A 19,080-nucleotide genomic window follows, 5' to 3' on the forward strand; every position below is an offset into this window, starting at 1 on the left:
GGCCGACATCCTCCGGCCACCGCCTACCTGGCCGGAGAGAGCCGCCGGGCACGCTTCCCGGTGTCACCTGTAGAGGGCGGAGGCCGCGGGCCCGCTCGCGGAGTCGCGAGGCCGGAAGGATCGCGCTGCGGCGCCACTCGCCCAGCAGCCGCCATGAGAGCCCTGGTGCAGCGCGTTACCCGGGCCAGCGTCACAGGTCAGTCGGGCGGGGCCCGGCCGGGAGGAGCCGCCCTGACCCCGCGCCCGGCAGTCCTCGGCCGCCCCCGCGACCGTTTCCCCGCGCGGTCCCCGGGGCCGCTGTGCCCGGCGGCCCCGGCGCCAGCTCGGACCCCGCAGCCTCGAGTCCCCGGCCGCGCGCGGGCCCGCCACGGCCCCAGGTCGCTGCCCACGTTCCTGGCGGGCCCCGGCGCGCCCCTGGCTTCGGGATTTCCGCTTCGGGTTCACGAGGAACACGCCTTATTCTTTGTGTTTTGGTCCCGAGTACCGGGGGGCAGGACCTCGGAGCATCCCACGGCCCGCGCTTCGGCGGACTGTTGCACAAACACGCAGGGAGCGTGTCTGGAGCAAGAGCATCCCCATTGCCAAGTTCTATTTTACATTCCCCGTTTTGCCCAGTTTCTACAGTTCCTAATTTCTGTGGAGTTGACTCCCAATGAAACGCACGATGTGAGCGGTTGTCCCTAAGGGTGAGCCCTGACGGAGGCGTGCACCCACGCGACCGCCCCCCCCAGCTGCAGAAAGTTCCCCGCGCGGGGCACCCCCTTCCCCACTCGCCGAACCCCGCAGGAAGGGGGCCAGAACCTAAGGAATGCAGGGCGAAATATCTCTTTCCCTCCAGTTTCTTGTGGCCCAAGCCAGCCAGTCATTCGTCATCACTTGATCACTGTAGTCTAATTGGAACAGTGATTAATGTTAATCACTGTTAACAGGGTCCAGATGATTCATGTAGATAAAATAAGGTAGTCGTTTTAAAAACTCAAACGAAGATAATATATTTAAAAAATTTTAATGAATAATTTTAGATTTTTTCTCTTTAGCCTTTTCTACTTCTATTGGCAGAATTATAATATTGTTTCAATCCAGGTAATTCCAGATATCTTTCAAGGCCGTTTATACCAAATATGTGTTCTGGTGTCTGCAAAAGTATACATCTAAGAACAAAACAAAAAAATTTCCCTAAAGAAGCAGCCAAACCCAGCAAAACCATATACAGGCATTTAGATCTCAGATTCACCTTTCCAACCCCGCCTAATGATTTCTAAGCTGTTCTGGTAACTGGTTTTGGATATGGCCCTGGAGTAATAAGGAATAGAATAACACAGGGATCTATAGAACTTGAAAACAATTTTTTTTTTTTTAGCATTTCAGTTAATATTTAAGGTTACTAAACTACGGTAATTTATAGATGAAAAGATTTTTTGCTTTTTTTGAGAAGAATCTTGCAGTCTGCTTTATATGGGCATCATCAACAACGACTCAGCTTTGGAGAATTTAGGTTTTGATCTTATCTCTCTGAATTCTCCGTTCTGGAATATTGAAAATGTATTCTGTGAGATTTGCTGAATAGTTTGAGTGATTTCAGTTTACTATTTAAATTGGATGCTTTCAGTTAAAAACAAACAAACCAGCCTGCTATTAAAAAGATAAGTGTCCATTGTGGGAAGGTGTTAATAAAATGGAATTCTCTCCGTGCTAGAGGGACCTTGGAGTTAGCCAGGCCTTCTAGTTGAATTGTGACGGAAAGAGATTTTCTGATTCCTTAAAAATATGACTGGCTCCACTAAAGTGTAGCTGTAAGTGAATGACATTTATTTCAGGGGTTTTAAAATGTCACTTCCAATATTATGGTTGGGACAGAGTAGACTATTAGGAGTCATATCTTATTATGTGGCAGATTCACTTTATGAGATTGGTCAGCCAAATTTTGTTGCCCTGTTATTCTGATAATCTAATTTTAAAAGCTTGGTTATGAAATATTTCAAACATAGTCATTTGGTTAAACTGGTGAATAGTACAGTAACCCCCATGTCTTGTCGCTCAGCTTCAGCAGCTAAAATCTGAACAGAATGATTTTAGACCCTCTTTCCAACGTTCTAATCTCACAGAAAAAACGTTGGGAAGAAGATCTAAAATCGTTGGGTTTTTATGTGTTAATTTGGGAGGTTGTGACTTCTCAGAGAAGAGCTTCATGGGTGATGCCACTTGTACATGGAGAAACTGCCAAATATCTCAGGTCTTTTCTAGCCTGGTGACCTTTTGTCTAAAATTCTTATGTTTTTGTCTGTGGAAATCTATTAGTCTATAATAAAAGATCCCTTTGAACTTCCTAATTCTTCTACTTGTTCCAGGAGCAGGGGCAAAACTGGTCTAAAATAAGAGCAAATTGTGTCATATATAGGCTTTGGGGCATAATTTGTTTCTTACTAAGACAATACTACATCGTAAAAATGTTGAAACCTCAAATAGTGATTTGAATGACTTCAAATAATGATTATACTTTTGAAAATCTCTAAGAAGATAGTCCTAATTATAGAAAACACTTTAGAGGGATGAAAAGGCAGAGCACAGAGGATTTCTAGGGCAGTGAAACGACTTTGTGTGATACTGTAAAGGTGAGTGCATATCATTATATATGTATTTGTCCAAACCCATAGTATATATATAGCACCAGGAGTGAACCCCAATGTAAATATGGACTCTGGATGATTATGGTGTGCCCTTGTAGGCTCATCAATTGTAACAAATGTACCCCTGTGGTGGTTAGTCAGTCTGCTGGATGGAATGCAGTTGCTCTACTGGATGGGATGCAACTATTAAAAGATGTTTAGAAAAAGCCCATAACATGGAAAAATCCTTATGCAATGTTAAGAGAAAAGATGAGATACAAAGATTTGTATACAATATTTAAAAAAATATTACAATAATATTATTGTTCTTTTTTCCTTCCTATTTCTTATGTTTCCTAATTTTTCTATAATGTATATTTTAATGGTGGGTATAGCTCAACAATCATTATTTTGTAAGCTTTTAAAACATACTTTGGAGAAAATTTAAAAAATATAAGAAAATATATACTCCAATCATTTATTCTTTATTATGTTAGGATAGATTTTTTTAGTTTCAGCTTTTGAGTCAGTGGCTCAGAGAACAGTAAATCACTCATAGTCCATTGTAAGAAAAGGAGCACAGAAGAAAATATTAAAATATTTGTTTTTTTAGTATAAAACTAAGAGAAAGTAAGCTTGACAGGTATTTCAGAATAGGTTGATGCTGGCACTCTCCTGGGGTCTGAATGTTGGGTGGTGACTTGTCGGATACCTGAAAGAAGAGGGGAGTCTCACTCTTTTCTTAGCTTGCAGGATATGGCAACACAGCGAGGGCTGTGATTCCTTGTCAGGTATAGATATTATTATCCAGCAGAAGCAAACAAGGAAATGGCAGAGTTGACCCTTTTCTAATTGGAACATTAGGTTAGTACACGATAAACAAAACATTGATAATCTAACGAGATTTGGCAAAAAGTTGGCTCCCAAAAAATAGAAAATTATGAAGATCAATGTTTGAAGTATGGGCTTTGATTTTCCATCGTAATGATGCATCTTGGCCTAAGTACTGTGCCAACACCTAATGGTAGTAGAGCATACACTTAACTATAAGTACATACACAAATGTTTGGAATAGAAATAAATGCTCAGAGATTATAGATGAGGTGCATTATTCAAAAAGATTTGGAGATCATTGGCTTAGAACGCAACTTTAGTACTAAACTGGGAAATAATAGAAGTTCGCTGACTTGAAGCTTAACTTTTAAACAGTGGTTTTTGTGTATAATAAATACATTTATCTTTTCTGGAGTAAGTAAAAACATTATTTCTTTATTTTTATGACATAAGTGTTTTCCATTTTGTGCTGTATATCGTGTTACCAGATTTGCTGATTCAAAACCAGCAGGCATCTCCTGAGAATTAATATAGCTGAGCTGGATTCTCTGGGCAGGAAAACTCTTCTGTTTTTACACATTGGCAAACTCCATCAGAGAAAGTTTCATGTATCTTACCCAAGGTCACGCACATGAAATTGTGGCCCTAAAATCCTGCTTAATGGTTGTTCACTTCAGAGCTCATTCATTCCAGATATAAAATCAGAATGGACATAAATTAGGATCGTCTTACTGCATTTACGTAACTCCTTTCGTTTTTTAATACCCGCTGTCTTTGCCAAAGAAGTTATAAGAAGTATGTGTGATGTTTAAACATTCCTGTGGTTATTTAAAAGTGCTTCATGGTACCTATTTGGCTCTGAGTCTTTTTTCCCTTTTGTTTCCTTTAGTTGGAGGAGAGCAGATAAGTGCCATTGGACAGGGCATCTGTGTGTTGCTGGGTATTTCTCTGGAAGATACACAGAAGGAACTGGAGCACATGTAAGATGTGGATTTCTAAGTCATTGCTCTTTGAATGGGATATGTGGTAGTTATAGTCTATTATAGATGAGATATATGTACACACACATACACACATACTAGGAACTTCTATAGTATTTTATTCGTATAAGGTGAGCCCCTGTTACTTTGATCAGTGTGACATTCGATGTAGTATAGTTATGTTCGTGTTTGCAGTGAGGAGACAGAGGAAGAGTAATCTGTCAGATGTTACCCACTAAGTGAGCAGCAGAGCAGGAGTACAACTTAGCCTCAGTCCCTATTTGCTGCTACATCTGAGAACCATTCTCTTAATGCCAAAACCGAGCCTCTTTTCTTAAGAATAATTTTTGCTTTTTAATGCATTTTTAAAATGCCCAGTTGTGCATTGTACACATAAGGATGTGGATCTCAGAGAGTTTAAATTTCTTGCCCAGAAACACATGCACATAGTTACCAAACACCCAAATCTGAATTGGAATCTGTGCTACCTGACCTGGAAGCCAGTGCTCCTTTTACTAAAGTAGGGGGGTTTGTCATTGCTGTTGCCTGACTGGCTGTCTTAGTACTGGCAGCTTCCCCCTCCCCATGTTTACCGCCCTCTTCCCGCCCCAGCACCCCTTGACAGCTTCCTTCAGATGCTCGAATCCGTTTTTTCTGCCCTTTGGTGTCCAGAGCCTCGATATAACTCCACCCAATGGTGCTTTTTGTAGTAGGTTGAAAATCAGACTTGGAATCCAATTCCTGCTAAGGTGTTGATGACTGATAAGGATAGTTCATTACCACTTTAAGGATGTTGGTATTTTAATACTGTCCCCTGGATACTTGAAGCAGTGGAGTGGTGTGTGGTGGTTAAAAACTGGTGCTCTGGGGTGAATCTCTTTATGGCTCTGACATTCTAGACAGCTGGTGCTTATCTTGGTGGTTAGGAGATTCAACTCAACAGAAGACACCCCATGGCTGTGGAGGGGGAGATGAAAAGTGCCCACTACAGAGAGTACCTGCGTAAAGAGCCAGTGAATTACTCTTTGTAGAGCTCTTGAATGCGTCTTCAGCAACATCCCGGGTGGCTTTCCAGTGGTGGAATTTCAGCTTTCATGCAGGCTGTTCTTTGTCATGCTCCTGAAATCTCATCTTATAAATGTTACCTAGTCTTCCTTGCCAAGGTGGCTGTCCTTGGTCATCCACGTGTATAGGGGAAGCCCCTCTAAGACTTAAGGAGCATGTGACACAATTGTTAAGGTATCTTCCTCCAGATCTTCTTGCATATTTGCAGTAATTCCAAGTTCTCTCCGTGGTATTTGCTAAATTGTTCATTTTAAGTAGCTCCAAGAAGGGGTGTAAAAATGGGGTAGCATTTATTCCAGTGTAAAGATTGCATCCTTCTATAAACAATTAGAATTGTACCCAGGTTTTGACATATCCCCAACTTGAAGGAGCATATAATGGGTGGTTGTCATCTTGACTCTAGTTACTACTGACACTGGCAGATGCTGTAAATAAGAGGGACCCACCAAAAAAAAAAAAAAAAAGGGAAATCCCCAAATAACCCTATGAGGTATGAGGTAGGACCACTGTTACCCTGTATTAATGATAAGGAAACAGGCATAGAGTGGAAAAGTAACTTGCCCAAGGTCACGCTTTCTTTAAACGATGGAGTCAGCATTATGTTCTTGTTTGGCAGGATGCTGGTGACGTGTCGGGGGTATGAAATGTGTTGGGGGGGCTTGCGGTTCTTCAGGTAGCTCTCACTGCTCTTTTTGCCCGTAGGGTCCGAAAGATTTTAAACTTACGTGTGTTTGATGATGAGAGTGGCAAGCACTGGTCGAAGAGTGTTATGGACAAACAGTACGAGGTGCTGTGCGTCAGCCAGTTCACCCTGCAGTGTGTCCTCAAGGGCAACAAGCCCGACTTCCACCTGGCGATGCCCACGGAGCAGGCCGAGAGCTTCTATAACAGCTTCCTGGAGCAGCTGCGCAAGACGTACAGGCCCGAGCTCATCAAAGGTAGGCGGGGGTCCCTGGGACACCTCCGACCCGGGAGGGGAGAATCTGCATTGCGGCCTCTCCTTTGTCACAGAGTTTGTTTGTGCTTATTACCTACTTAACACAACATAACGGCTGCTGCCACTGCCTGTTGCTGCACGTGTCCTCTGACTGCCCCCGACACCCTTTGTCCGTCTACTTACCCTGCCCGACAGAAACACAGTGCAAGCCACAAATGTGAGCCACATGTCATTTTAAATTTCTAGTAGCCTTATTTAAAAAAGTAAAAAGAAGCAAGTGAAATTAATTTGAAAGCTGTATTTTCTTTAGCCTACTATATCTAAAATGTGAATTTACCATGTAATTAATATAAAAAGTTATAATGAAATAATTTATATATATATTTTGTACTGAAGTCTTCTATGTCTGGTGTGTAGTTTATACTTATAGCACATCTCAGTTTTTTTTGTTTTGTTTTTTGTTAATTCTCACCCAAGGATATTTTTTCCATCGATTTTCAGAGAGTGGAAGGGAGGGGGGAGGGGGAGAGGGAGGGAGAGAGAGAGAGAAACATCAATGTGAGAGAGACACCGATCGGCTGCCTCCTGCATGCCCCCGACTGGGGATTGAGCCCGCAACCTGGGCATGTGACCTGACCGGGAATTGAAACCTGTGATCTCTTGCTTCATGGGTCTCACTCAACCACTGAGCCACACCGGCTGGCGGCCTCTGTGCCTCTATTCCTTTTCCCTCCTCCTCTCATCCTCCTGGCTCCTCGCAGCCTGGCGGACGCAGGGTGGTGGGGTTCCTAACATGGTGGCTGCTTCTCTCGGGGCATGGTTCCAAGAGCGGGTGTCCCAAGGGACAGGAAAAGGAAGCCAGGCCCCTGGCGCTGGGCCTGAAAAGTGGAGCAGCGTCACCTCTGCACTAGGCTGTTGGTCGGAGCAGTCTCAGGCCGCCCAGATTGAAAGGGAGGGGGACGCCTTGCGACCAACGCCAAAGAATTTGGGGCCATCTTTAACCCTCTATAGCTCATAACTTTGGTGCTCTCAAAGGATCTTCCTCCTCCTCTGGCTCTTCAAATAATTGCTTTACGGGGGAAATAAACTAGCACAAATTCTTTAGTTTTTTCCCTCTACTGCAGAATGAGCCAGAGGTTGAGGGTGCTTTATTGAACCCCCAGACTGACTGAGTGGGCCCAGGAAACTGGATTCACATGTCGCCCTCTGCAGCCCCCCAGGAATTTCCATCCTTCAGAAAAATGCTAAAAATACTGATCAGTGGGAGGTCTTAAACACTCTCAAAGTTGACTGGTGAGCATGCATTGCTTTTATAGCTAGGAAAAAAAAAGATTTCTGCTCTTAAGCTTCTTGTTCCAACTCTGAGCTGTTTGTAGTGGGCTCAGGAAGCATTCACCTGTCGGCTTTGTTCAGCAAATCAGAAGCTGCCATGGTATTAAAAAGAGCAGCCTGTGCACTCTCTGTGGGGTCTGAGCTATCATGGGCTCAAAGAGCTTAAGAAATGTGGAAAGACATTTAAGGAGGGCTGCAGCTTTGCGATGGCCTCAGCTCCCCTACAGGTTCACATGCAAGGAGAAGGCACCAGGAGGAGGAAGACAGCGTCTAGTTTTTGCTTCATGGCTGGTGTTTAATCTTTATGGGTTTGTTTAGTGCTCTACTCTTTTCACTACTTAAAACATTTTAGCGTGAGTGAACCTTCAGCGGAAGCCTTTTTTACGTGCTTTGGAAAAGGGCTGTGGTTAATGTAAATTTAGGAAATCACAACGTGGCCACTTCTACATTGCTGATAAATGGCAAGGCTGGCTGAGTGCGGCACAGGCTGATGATGTCGTGCAGAAGTTTAATGCAGATATGGACTGATTTTGGCCAAATCAGTTAATGTTTTGTGTCCTTCCTTCCTTTCCTTTTATTCTCTTCAGAAATTTGCTTATCAACTTCCTTATTTATTTCTGCATGTGTCTTTTTGGTCTTACACTTAAGCTACATCATCTCTGTGGCCACAGTTTATACCTTTCTTCTGCGTAAATGGCAAACTCTCTCCATTGGGGCTGGTCCTCAGAGGAGCTGCTATCGCTGTTGGGTGCAGGGCGCTCCTCGCCAGTGCTTGGAGGGGCTGCTATGTCCAGCAGTGCCTGGCTGGGGTCCCCTGGCCCTAGGTCAGTGGGAAGAGGAAAAGATCTCTGCCCCAGAGCCGCAAAACTCTGTCTGATTCTCCTTGAGTTTGCCCTCAAGATCCCTTCTAGAGAGTATACCACAGGCCCGGGCAGCAGACTCCTGGGCAGGGCTTGAGCTCCCGTGGGGTAACAGGGGCGCTGAGAGGGTGGGATTGTATAGTCCAGATTGGAGGGCAGTGACTGCCCCAGGAAAGATGGCATCTGTGAGTCGTTTGGAAGAGGAACTCAGCACAGGGACCCTGGTGGCTGACCCTTCAGCTCTCTTCCTGGAGCCACACAGCCCAGCCTGTCCTTGCAATACTCTAGTCTGCTCCAAGCTGCCTTCCCTCTGCCGGAGCCCCGGGTGAGTGGCTGCAAAGGAGATTTTGTGCATTGGGCCCTTTAAGAGGGTGTCTGTCTCCTCTGGTGGACAGAATCCCCGCTGATTTTTATAGCCAGATGTTACGTGGGCACTTCTTCTCTGCTCTGTTGCCCTGGGCTAGGGAGCCAGGCGTGGTGTTGAGACCCCAGGTTCCTTAGGGTGGAATCTTTGCAGCTGACATATCCCTCTGGATTCTGAGCCACTGAATGTGGGAGCAGGGCCAGCCCTTTTCCCATCTCCACCCTTCCTACCAGTCTCCATGTGGCTTCTTCTATAAGTCCTTGGTTGTAAGCCTTCTGTTCAGCTAGTCTTCAGTTGGTTCTTCAGGTTGATTGTTCCATATTTTAGTTATAATTCCGGTATGGTCCTGGGAGGAGGTGAGTGTAACTTCTACCTACTCTGCCACCATCTTCTATTACCCTGCCTTTGAAATCTTTGAAGTTGCTCCTGCTGTCTGTCTTTTGTCCCCAGAGGCTCTGAACTGGGTCATAACACTGCTGTAGAAGCACCTCCAAGGTCACTGTGCTCTCAAAGTGAAGACTCAGTCCCTAGTCTGTGTCCCAAACTGTGCCCCAGAACATTGCCCAGCCCAGCACACCAGAGGTTCTGCAAGGTTAAGTGATGACATCAGTATACTCCAATAATAAAATATGCAAGAAACTATAATGCCATCAGCATGGAGATGCATGGAATTTGAATGTAAACCCTCTTCTGTTATCGCAGTCCCAGGGAAAAATTGCACGTCAAGTTTAAATCCTATGTCATATTCACGTACAAAGGCTTTCAAGTCCACAGGAATTAGTTTGAAATTAAATGTCCTGATGAGTTCAGAAACTGCCCTCCCTGGTTTCTTACTCTGTTGCTCTTGGCAAAGGGGTGTCCATGCCTGATGGAGTTAGCTGCGTCTGAGCTGTTTCATACAGGGGTCCATGTAGGTCCTTTGGCACCTCAAACACTGCCTTGTCTCTGCACATGCTCATTCCCACCGCAGTGAGGAGACCAGGTAGCCTCCGATGCGGTTATCCCAGGCGGAGTGATGGCTAGGACTTCAGCAGAGCTGAGAGATCTGAGCACAGCTGATGGTCAGAGAAAGCCATGCCTTGAGCCTGCTTGTTGAGCAAGAAGGGCTGCACCAAATCCATGACCTCAGAGTTTCAGCTCAGATGAGAATTTAACCTCCCAGCAAGAGGTCAATTTTGATCCTAGGCATTTGCTATGTTAATGCACGTTTCCCCCCTTTGGCTGGGAATTGGGTGGCCCCATTTGGTGACAGGTGCCCTCACTCTCCTGTGAGTAGGCACTCTCTGTCCTTGGTCACAGGGCGTATCCCACAGTGATTTTTGCTACAGAGTCCCACGCCTGAGACGTTTGCTGCCCAGAGGAGGCATCTCTCTTGAGTGGACTGAACTGAACTGCTACAGAGCCAAGCAGAGACCACCCATAAGGGTGACCTGAGCCTGGAATGAAGTCAGAAGGGTCCTGGGATCGCCTTTCCAGTCCCCTCCATGGCCCTGAATGTGGCTGGAATTGGAGAGTGGTTCTCATGCTGCCCACCGGGGCCTGGGCCTTGTTCTCTGAGAAACTTGGCTCTCAGGGGCCTTGTAATGCACCCTTTTTCCAACAACCGGTTATTTCCCCAGACTAGTCACGCAGGAAGTGCCATTATTTGAGCTGCTCGTCTCTGCTGATTCCCAGAGCCCCGCCTCTGCTTTTCAGGCCCCCCTTGAGTGTGTCGGCTGCTATCTTCAGCTCCTTCCCCCAGTGGTGGCACCTTGCATCAGCTGAGCCCTCTTGGGAGGTGGTGCCAAGGGGCACTCTGCCTGTGTTGAGGCAACTGGGTGCTTGTGGACAGAGCTGCCATAGTGCCCGCAGCCTGACAGGGTCGTACTTCCATGGGCTGCGGGCGTGGTGCAGGCTGCGTGTCTAGAATGAACGCCTCCAGCCGCATGGCCCTAGCCTCGCCATGTGCTTGCTTTGAGCCCCCCAGGGCCACACATTTGCTGATTTCTTGGTTCCCAGCCTGTATACCCATGTTGGAGTCTCTGTTAGTAGCACCCTCATGCTCATCTGCCCAGGCCCTGAACAGGCTGAAAGTGGAACTAAGGGGAAGCCTGAGCGGCAGAGGGGGCTGCCTTTGGGGTGTGCTCATGGGCTGGCCCAAGGCTGTGTCCAGGTGCTGTCCCCAGAGATAGGCTGAGCCCCAGCCTGGTGGCAGCCGTGCCGGGCCGGCTCTGGACACCGAGGTTTTCTTCGGTAGCGCTTCCTCGGTGTGGTTCTTGCCCTTCCTCCCTTACTTGCCCAGGCACTACCGTGGGCAGCAGCAGGAGTGACGGCAGTCCATCGCCCCGGCCGCCTCACTCGCGTGTACCCTCGTGCACGTGCCCTCCCAGGGTGACTGTCCTTTCATTCCAGATCAGACGGCATGAGAGGCAGGGCAGTGCTTCTTGAGGGTGGTCACAGTCAGCCAGGCAGCTTTTAAAGGGATGGTTCGTCGGCTTCTAAAGTAAAAGGGGTGCCCTGGCTGGGGTCGGGCCTTGGGCAGCGGTGTGGGGACCAGGCCGCAGCAGGCTTGGCTCCGGTGGGGTTTTCCTGCTGGAAGGCGGCACAGGCGTGTCGGACACGTGCCTCTCCTCCAGCTCCGCACAGAACCCCGGGATTTGTAGGCCTAAGGACAACTTGATCATATCACCATTGGAGCCCAGATGTAGTTTTATAGATATGCTTTCGTTTTTTAAGATTATTTTAACAAATGTTTTTATTTCCCCTGGCCAATATAGTTTTTCTTGGGGGCTTTACTCTTTGATCTAGACTGGAAAAAATGTTACCATTTTAAGGCCTCTGAAAACCTGTCTTTGGATTTTTTTGTCTGTACAAATGGAGATTCACATAATAGCTCTGCTCTTAGCGGAAGAGAAACAGGAAGAGGAAATAAATTTCTTGCTTTGGAATGATAAACACGGTGAAGCATGTGCCTATATCCTGGCAACAGGAATCCAAGGTCGGAAATAATTCCTTCCCCCCTGCGCCTGCCGCCAGCTTCCCTGAGGAGTGCAGCAGCTGAAATTTGCTACTAATTGTAGCCATAATTTTAGCATGCAATTAAACACATGATTTCCTTCTCAGCTGATGTCTTTTTAGCTCCCTGACATGGATAAAACAAAAACTCTGTAGATATGAATGGCCATTTTAACCTGATAGGAGGTCGCGGGAAGTCACCATTAACTTGAGCACGTTTGGTTGCCCAGTAGGAACTAGATTAATCTTGCCTATAAAAATGGAGAACAGCACGGGTGCTTTTAACACGGTTTTCAGGACTGCTGACTGTGCTCGGAAGAAAGCAACAGTTGCTGTGCGCACTTCCCCAAGGCCCTCCACGAGGCTGCGGACGGTTTCAGGGAGTGATAGTGATACTAGGTGGGGAGGAATCAGAGGTGAAAGCTGTGTGGTGGTGGTGGTGGCAGAGGCTCACAGAGGTCGCTCACGCCGTGGCGGGCCTGGTGTCCGAGGGACCCCGGGACCTGAGAGCAGAGCCACTCCCGGCTTCAGGCTGGCCTGCCCTGGGCTTTTCGCTTCCTTGGCCTCTCCCAGAGGGTCATTGGCACTATAAAGGATGCTCCCGGTGAAATGAGGGCTCCCTGCCCAGGGGAGTTTGGTAACTACCAGAGCAAAGAAATGAAATAGGTTTTTCTACCTAAGGGTGTCTCGAGAGCCTGGTATATGCTCCTGTACCTCGTGGTCCTACAAGGACGGGTTCAAACAAGCGTGGTTCTCAGAAGCACCTGGCTGCGGCCTTCTTTGCTCCGGTTGTGTGCAGCGTCTTGAGCATGACTTTTCCTCATAAGGGCAAACACTGATTTTGCACACACCACGTCTTAGCCACTGTCCCAAGCACTTCCATGCATCGTCTCACTGAAATTTCCTCTTGTTAGTATCCCTGTGTTGCAGGCGAGAAACCGAGCCATTGGGAGGTTAAGAAACTTGCTCGAGGCCTCAGATCTTGCCAGGGGCTGGCCTGTTCTGTTTTCCAGCCTGAGTCTTGGTTTCCCTTCAAGGGTTGGACCTTGTGTAGGCTCATCCGAGAAGCCTTTCTGATTCCCTTCCCATCCCCCAAGGTAGGGACTCTGAGCCCTCTCTGGTCTGAGGGCCAGGAGCCCTCGTGGTCATCATCACGATGTGCCCGTTTGTCCTTCACATTAGACCACAGGGTTCATGGGTGTCAGGCCTCTGTGCCTTTGAGCTGGTTCTTCGGTGTCTAGCACGGAGCTTGGTGCAGTTGCTGTGAGTGAAAAGCGGTGAGTGATTCTTAAATGCGGACTTGATCTCATACTCTCTCTGCTCCTTAATGGTGGGTAGGGGCAGAAGAGTTCTTGGTGGCTCTTGGTTTCTGAGGATTCAAACTAACTTTACTCTGTGGACCCAACTCTTTCCTTAATTTTGGATTTCTCAGGGGTGGTATGCAAGTAACCCCCCTACTTGTCAAAAGCAGCGTTCCCTACTGTCAAGGCCATCAGCAGTGTTTAAGCCAAGTGCCTAACAGAGGCCCTTGGATGGATGGAGATGACATTATGACTATTCTGATATCATCTCGAGAAGCATGTTCTTGGTTTTCTTTATAAATGTAAGTCAGGCTTTGGGGGTTGATCAGACGCAGCGAGTGGGTTTGGTGTTAAAACAGAAAGTTGGGAATAGGACAAAGAAGTGCTCTTTTGGGGGCAGCCTGTGGCCAGGCAGACAGTGCATTTCCTGGGATCGGGATGGTTCTGCTGCCTTAGTGGGGTGAGGAGGGAACATGGAGTGGGGAGCCGAGTGGCCCACTCGGGCAGCCTGTCCTGCGAGGAGTAAGGCTTCTCTGCAGTGCTCTGCCCTGAGGTGCTGCCTGTTGCTTGACCGGCCTCTTGCCCCACAGTGAGCGAGCAGGACCTTCTTCTGCCTTACTCTGTGTGGGCATGTGGGCCAGCTACAGTCCCCCAAATTATCTCCTGAGCTTTCTTTTCATTTATATTTATATTGTTTAAAAATTATGAAACATGCCGACCTAGGATCCAGGAGATCACGGTTGATTCCTGGTCAGGGCACATGCCCAGGTTGTGGGCTCGATCCCCAGCAGGGGGCATGCAGGAGGCAGCCTGTCAATGACGCCTATCATTGATGTTTCTATCTCCCTCTCTCCCTCTCTCTTCCTCTCTCTGAAATCAATAAAAAACAAAACAAAACTTGCTTTAAAAAAAAAAAATTAAGAGACATACAGAAAATAGATACCTGTGTACTTGCTACCCAGTTGGTCACATTTATTTCAGATCTCTCTCAAATCCCACCACCTACCTTCTCTTCAGTATGAACGTTGCTGCTATCCTGTGGTTGCATTTGTCTTTCCTGCCCATTTTTTTTCATATGTGTGCGGGCACATACACACACTTATGTATATCCATAAATAATATAACTTGTATTGCTGTTAAAAAAATCATATAAATGCTATAACAATGTATCCTTCTTACAGTTACTTTTTAAAGATTGCATCTTGTTTTTGAAATTTGCCGCGTTGACAGATGTGGCTGCTTTACAGTATCCCATTGAGGAATTAAGGTAGTGCTTATGCATTCATTCCCCCACCGAGGGGACAGTCAGGCTCCTTTTCCTTTATAGACACTGCCAGAATGAACCTTTAAATGTTTCCTTATGCTTGAGACTTTCTAGAGTAGTCTCACCAAAGTAGAATTCCAAGGCTGTAGGGCTTGTTCAACTTGAACTTTACTGGGTACGGCACCAATATGCCCTGCCAAGTAGTTACACCAGTTTATTCCCCTGCCACTTTACAGTCCTCTTAACCCACATTCCCCTCCTCCTTTCGTGTTGCCAGGTCTTTCATTCTTGCCAAGTCTGTAGGGGGTGTGTGGTGGCACCTCCGCTGACTAATTTTGTATTTCCTTCACTGCTGGTGGGGTGGGCCATTTCTACTCCCCAGCTTTCTGATTACACTGATACAGGTGTGCTTTTTAGATGGGGTAATCTGGGGTCTCTATCTCTTCTGACTGTTTGACTTGCTCTTTCAGACGGCAAGTTTGGTGCCTACATGCAAGTCCACATCCAGAACGATGGGCCTGTGACCATAGTACTGGAATCTCCAGCTCCTGGCCCTGCTACCTCTGACCCAAAGCAGGTAAGTCTGGAGTCGGGGTCTGTTCCGTGAGTGCCTGAAACATCTTTTGGCTTCAGCTTAGTCCCTGGAGCAGTTCTCAATCTGGTGGACAAAACACTTCAGTGCAGTATTTATTTTAATATATCCCTTCTCCCCTGTTGACATCCCGCCTCCTTAGTGCTGTGGCAGGCAGGGACAGCCCTTCTCCCTGTCTCCTCCTGACTTTGGATTCCAGAGAAAATGCCCTTTGCAGAGGGCCCAGTTCTTTGGGCTCCTGCTCCCTGGCAAGGTGCTTTGGCACCCATGCGCCACTGGGTGGCAGCAGAGTAGCGGCACAACTCCCCTTGTCTCTGGACTAGCAGGCTTCACCCATTTGGAATGGTTACCTGGAGTGGGTTTTATGCCAGGTGTAAGCAGATGTGTCATCTGAGGTTCTTTGTAAAACCTCATTTTTCTAAAGCAACATCTGACCTGGATTCACTGCTGACTCTGTAAGCTTTCAGAAAAAATTAAAATTAAAATTGAGAAAGGAACTCTGTTGATAGTCCTGTAACCTGTGTGGTTCTCCCATAGGTGCTCAACACTTCTAAAGGCTTTAATCAACACGCCCACTTAGTAGCCTTCCAGATACAGGGGAGGGCAGGCGGAGGAGTGAAAACTGAAGGGATGTTCCAGTCCCACCCCCCTTTCTTGCCAAGAGGCTGTGAAGCAGAGCGATGCAGTAGATGTGGGGAAGCGTTATATAAACGTAAAGCTCTATGACCTGTTCAAAGTTATAATTTCTACAGGGAACATAAGCTTCCTCTTTTGTTCCTGATTCTTTGGGTTGATAGAGAAGCAGGAACATGTCTGACGCAGTAGTGCTAGACTTCAAAGGTGTCCACTGAGGTTCCTGGAATTACTGATAACATTAAAGAAATCACAAATAAAACATCCACATGAAAATTTACACTTTTTATGTTGCAGTAATTTGAGATTTACAGGAAAGTTGAAAAGGAGTCAGAGTTCACACTCTCTTGTCACAGCTTCCCTGAATTTTACTGTCTTTCATAATCACAGTACACTGATCAGAACATCGAAACTGATACTCATACAGTACTGTTGACTACGCGACAAGCCTCATTTAAATTTTACTAGTTTTTTCCGTATCTCCTTTTTCTGTTTCAGGATAATCTCATATTGTATCCAGTTAGTCTCCTCCAATCTGTGGCAGTTCCCCTGTCTTTCCCTTTCTTTCATGACCTTGACTCTTTTCAAGACTGCTGGTCTGCTGTTTTGTAGCATGTCCCTAGGTTTGGGTTTCCTATGACTGCGCTGAGGTTATGTGCTCTGACAGGAATAGCAAATAGCACAAGAGTGATCGTGTGCCCTTTTTAGTGTATCGTATGAGGAGGCACGTGACACTGAATTGTCTTAATACAGGTGACATGAGCCTTGATTGCTGGGTTAAGGTGGAGCCTGCCAGATTTCTCCACTCTGCTGTGAACTTTCAACCTCTCTCCCTTTGTCTGCCATCTGGCTCATTCATGGCAAATGACCCTTTTTCTGCTTCACAGAGAAAGACACTGTCGGATGGCACTGACCCTGCCTCTCCACTCCCTCCCCTGCCCTGGCAGCCGAGCTGTCCTTCCTGGTGCTGAGGCCAGCACCTCCCTGGGCCTGCGCATAATTTGTGAGGCTTAGTGCAAAATGAAAATGAGGGGCCCCTTGTTCAAAAATTTTAAAGAATTTCAAGATGGTGACAGCAGAGCATTAAACCAAGGGTGGGGCCCATCTGAATGGGGGCCCTGCCTGTGTGACTGTACAGGTTGTGCACCTGTGGAGCCTCCCGCCCTTCCCGCTCCTCCTGCCCTCCCCTCCTACCTGCCTGGCAACCTCCACCAAGCCCTTCGTCCCCTTGTCAAGTCAGTCTGCTCTTTCACTATTTCTCTTATTCCCGTTGGCCTTTAAATATTCCCAGCTGAGAAATATCTCTATTTTCTCCCGTCTTGCTGCCCCCTCAGGGCACTACTCTAGTCTGCAGAGACTCTCACGTGGTCCCCAGAGATCTCCACATTGCTTTAGTTCATGACTATGGACTCGGCCACTCAGCAGCTCCTGTTCCTGTAGCCCCCTCGCCCCTGAAAACCGTCTTGAACTTTGTTTTCCAGGACCCAGCTCTCCCCATTTCCTCTTGGCCCTGGTGGCTCCCTCTGGTTGCATTTGCTCAGTAGTCTGTAGTTTTGATTTATTACTCTATTTTAATTGTATTTGAATAAAAAATGTAGTCTTTTTTTCATTCTAAATATTTTTCTAGAAGTGGTAGAGTAATACTTCATATTTTTAGGATCTTCAACCTTCTTTCAACTAGTGCCTTCTCTATCTGCACCAGAGGGTATGTTTGTGTTGATTTTAGAGAGAGAGGGAGAGAGAGGGGAAAACATTGATGTGAGAGAGAAACAGCAATATGTTGTCTCCCTTATGCACCTTGACCTGAGATCGAACCCGCAACCTAGGTATGTGCCCTGACTGGGAATTGAACCAGCAAACTTTTGGTGTATGGCATGACTCTCCAGCCAGCTGAGCCACCTGGCCAGGGCTTTCTTTTCTTTTTTAAAACAAAAACAAATTTCACCACAATTTTTTAAACCTCTAATGAGGTACATTAACTTGACTTATTAGGGTAAGAAAATATTTTATTAGTTATTTCTAAATCTTTTAGGAGCCCTTTTCTCAAATGCATGAATTGTCCTGTGTCAGTTTCAATTATTTGTCCCCGTTAACTGACTCCAGAAGTCTCAGGCCCTGGAAACTGCACAGATCTCTGTCCTCGGCTGTCCAGTAGGTGGCGACGGGCAGGCATGGAAGGGGGCCCATGTGATGGTGGTGCTAGCCTTCGCCTACGGCCTTTCCCTGCCTTTCCATGCTCAGTAAGAAGGGGACTCCCTTTGGGCAGATAGCTAATTTGTTTACTTTTGTGTTGGTAGGAAAACTCCAGCCAAATTCTTTTCACTGATAGGTAGGCAAGCATTTCTGTCAACTGAGATTTTAATTCTAAGTGTTTTATTTTCCCAGTATAATCCAACTGCTGTAGTGGTGAAAACTGCATACATCCAGGGGAATGATTCTTGCGGCAAGTCTTTAAATGTGGGTTCTTCAAAGCATCTGAACAAATGAACAGTGTGTGTGCGCGCAACAAATGCCTTTTTTGTATGCAGCAGTGTGCTGGGCATACTTCCCAGTCAAGGAAGAAAGAAGTGAGGAGACATAGCCCCTGCTTTCAGGGTTTAGGGCAACATACACCTGGCAGGTTAGTAACAGTGAAAGAGGGAAAGAATGGCCCGTGTCAGTTTAGGACGTGCCACGGCCCCTCATGTCACGCTCCTCTCAAGGCTGCAGCCCGAGTGCCTGGCCTTCTCTGTTCTCTGCTGTGCAGCCAGCAGGTCCCTTACCCACTCTCGCCTCCTCTCTGTTCTGAGAACAGGCTGAGCTCTTGCCTGCCTCTGGGCTCTGGGCTCTGGGCTCAATGTCAGTGTCTCCTCAGTGACCCCTGTGATTCAGAGCGAGCCCCTGCCGGCTACTCTGTCACGTTGCTCTGATGATTTATTTCGCAGCGCTTAGCACCATCTGTTTTCTGCTGGTTTTCGTGCTCCTGAGCTGTCCACACCTCTCCTAAAACTTAAGCTTCCTGAGTCTTGTCCACTGCTGTGCCCGCCCCGGGAGGTGAGCCCAGTATAGCTGGTTTTGGAATCATGTGTCATGGGCCTGTGGACTGTGACATCTGTGGATGTCCTGAGTTCCGAGGAGGTGGTGCCACAGCTGTCGCTGCTGAGCTGCATGGGCTCCCAGGTTTTCGCTGACCTTTGAGGACGCAGAGGAGAGGAGGCATTCTCAGTTGTGGTTTCTAAGCTTGTACTGCAGAGAGGGGTAGGTTCTTGTTTGTAAGAGTCCCAGAGCTCCATTTCTGGGTGGTACAGCTACTGCTGGTGAAGACTGGCTGGTAACGGT

At 47.0% G+C, this 19,080-nt stretch overlaps 1 protein-coding gene across 2 annotated transcripts in view; it reads left to right on the forward strand.

Annotated features, from left to right (window-relative positions):
* The window catches only part of DTD1 (D-aminoacyl-tRNA deacylase 1), a 90,108-nt gene continuing 71,028 nt past the window's right edge, over positions 1–19,080 (forward strand). Inside the window, exons 1-4 of one of the 2 annotated variants that reach the window (XM_081149557.1) lie at positions 1–196; positions 4,330–4,420; positions 6,188–6,423; positions 15,008–15,114. In XM_081149557.1, the coding sequence (XP_081005683.1) occupies positions 154–196; positions 4,330–4,420; positions 6,188–6,423; positions 15,008–15,114 (477 nt within the window). In that variant the 5' untranslated portion in view covers positions 1–153. The remainder of the gene's footprint in view (positions 197–4,329; positions 4,421–6,187; positions 6,424–15,007; positions 15,115–19,080) is intronic. The other variant, XM_081149558.1, reaches the window with a different exon arrangement.

This window comes from Miniopterus schreibersii, assembly GCF_964146895.1.
Source record: "Miniopterus schreibersii genome assembly, chromosome: 10".
Lineage (NCBI taxonomy): Eukaryota > Metazoa > Chordata > Mammalia > Chiroptera > Miniopteridae > Miniopterus > Miniopterus schreibersii.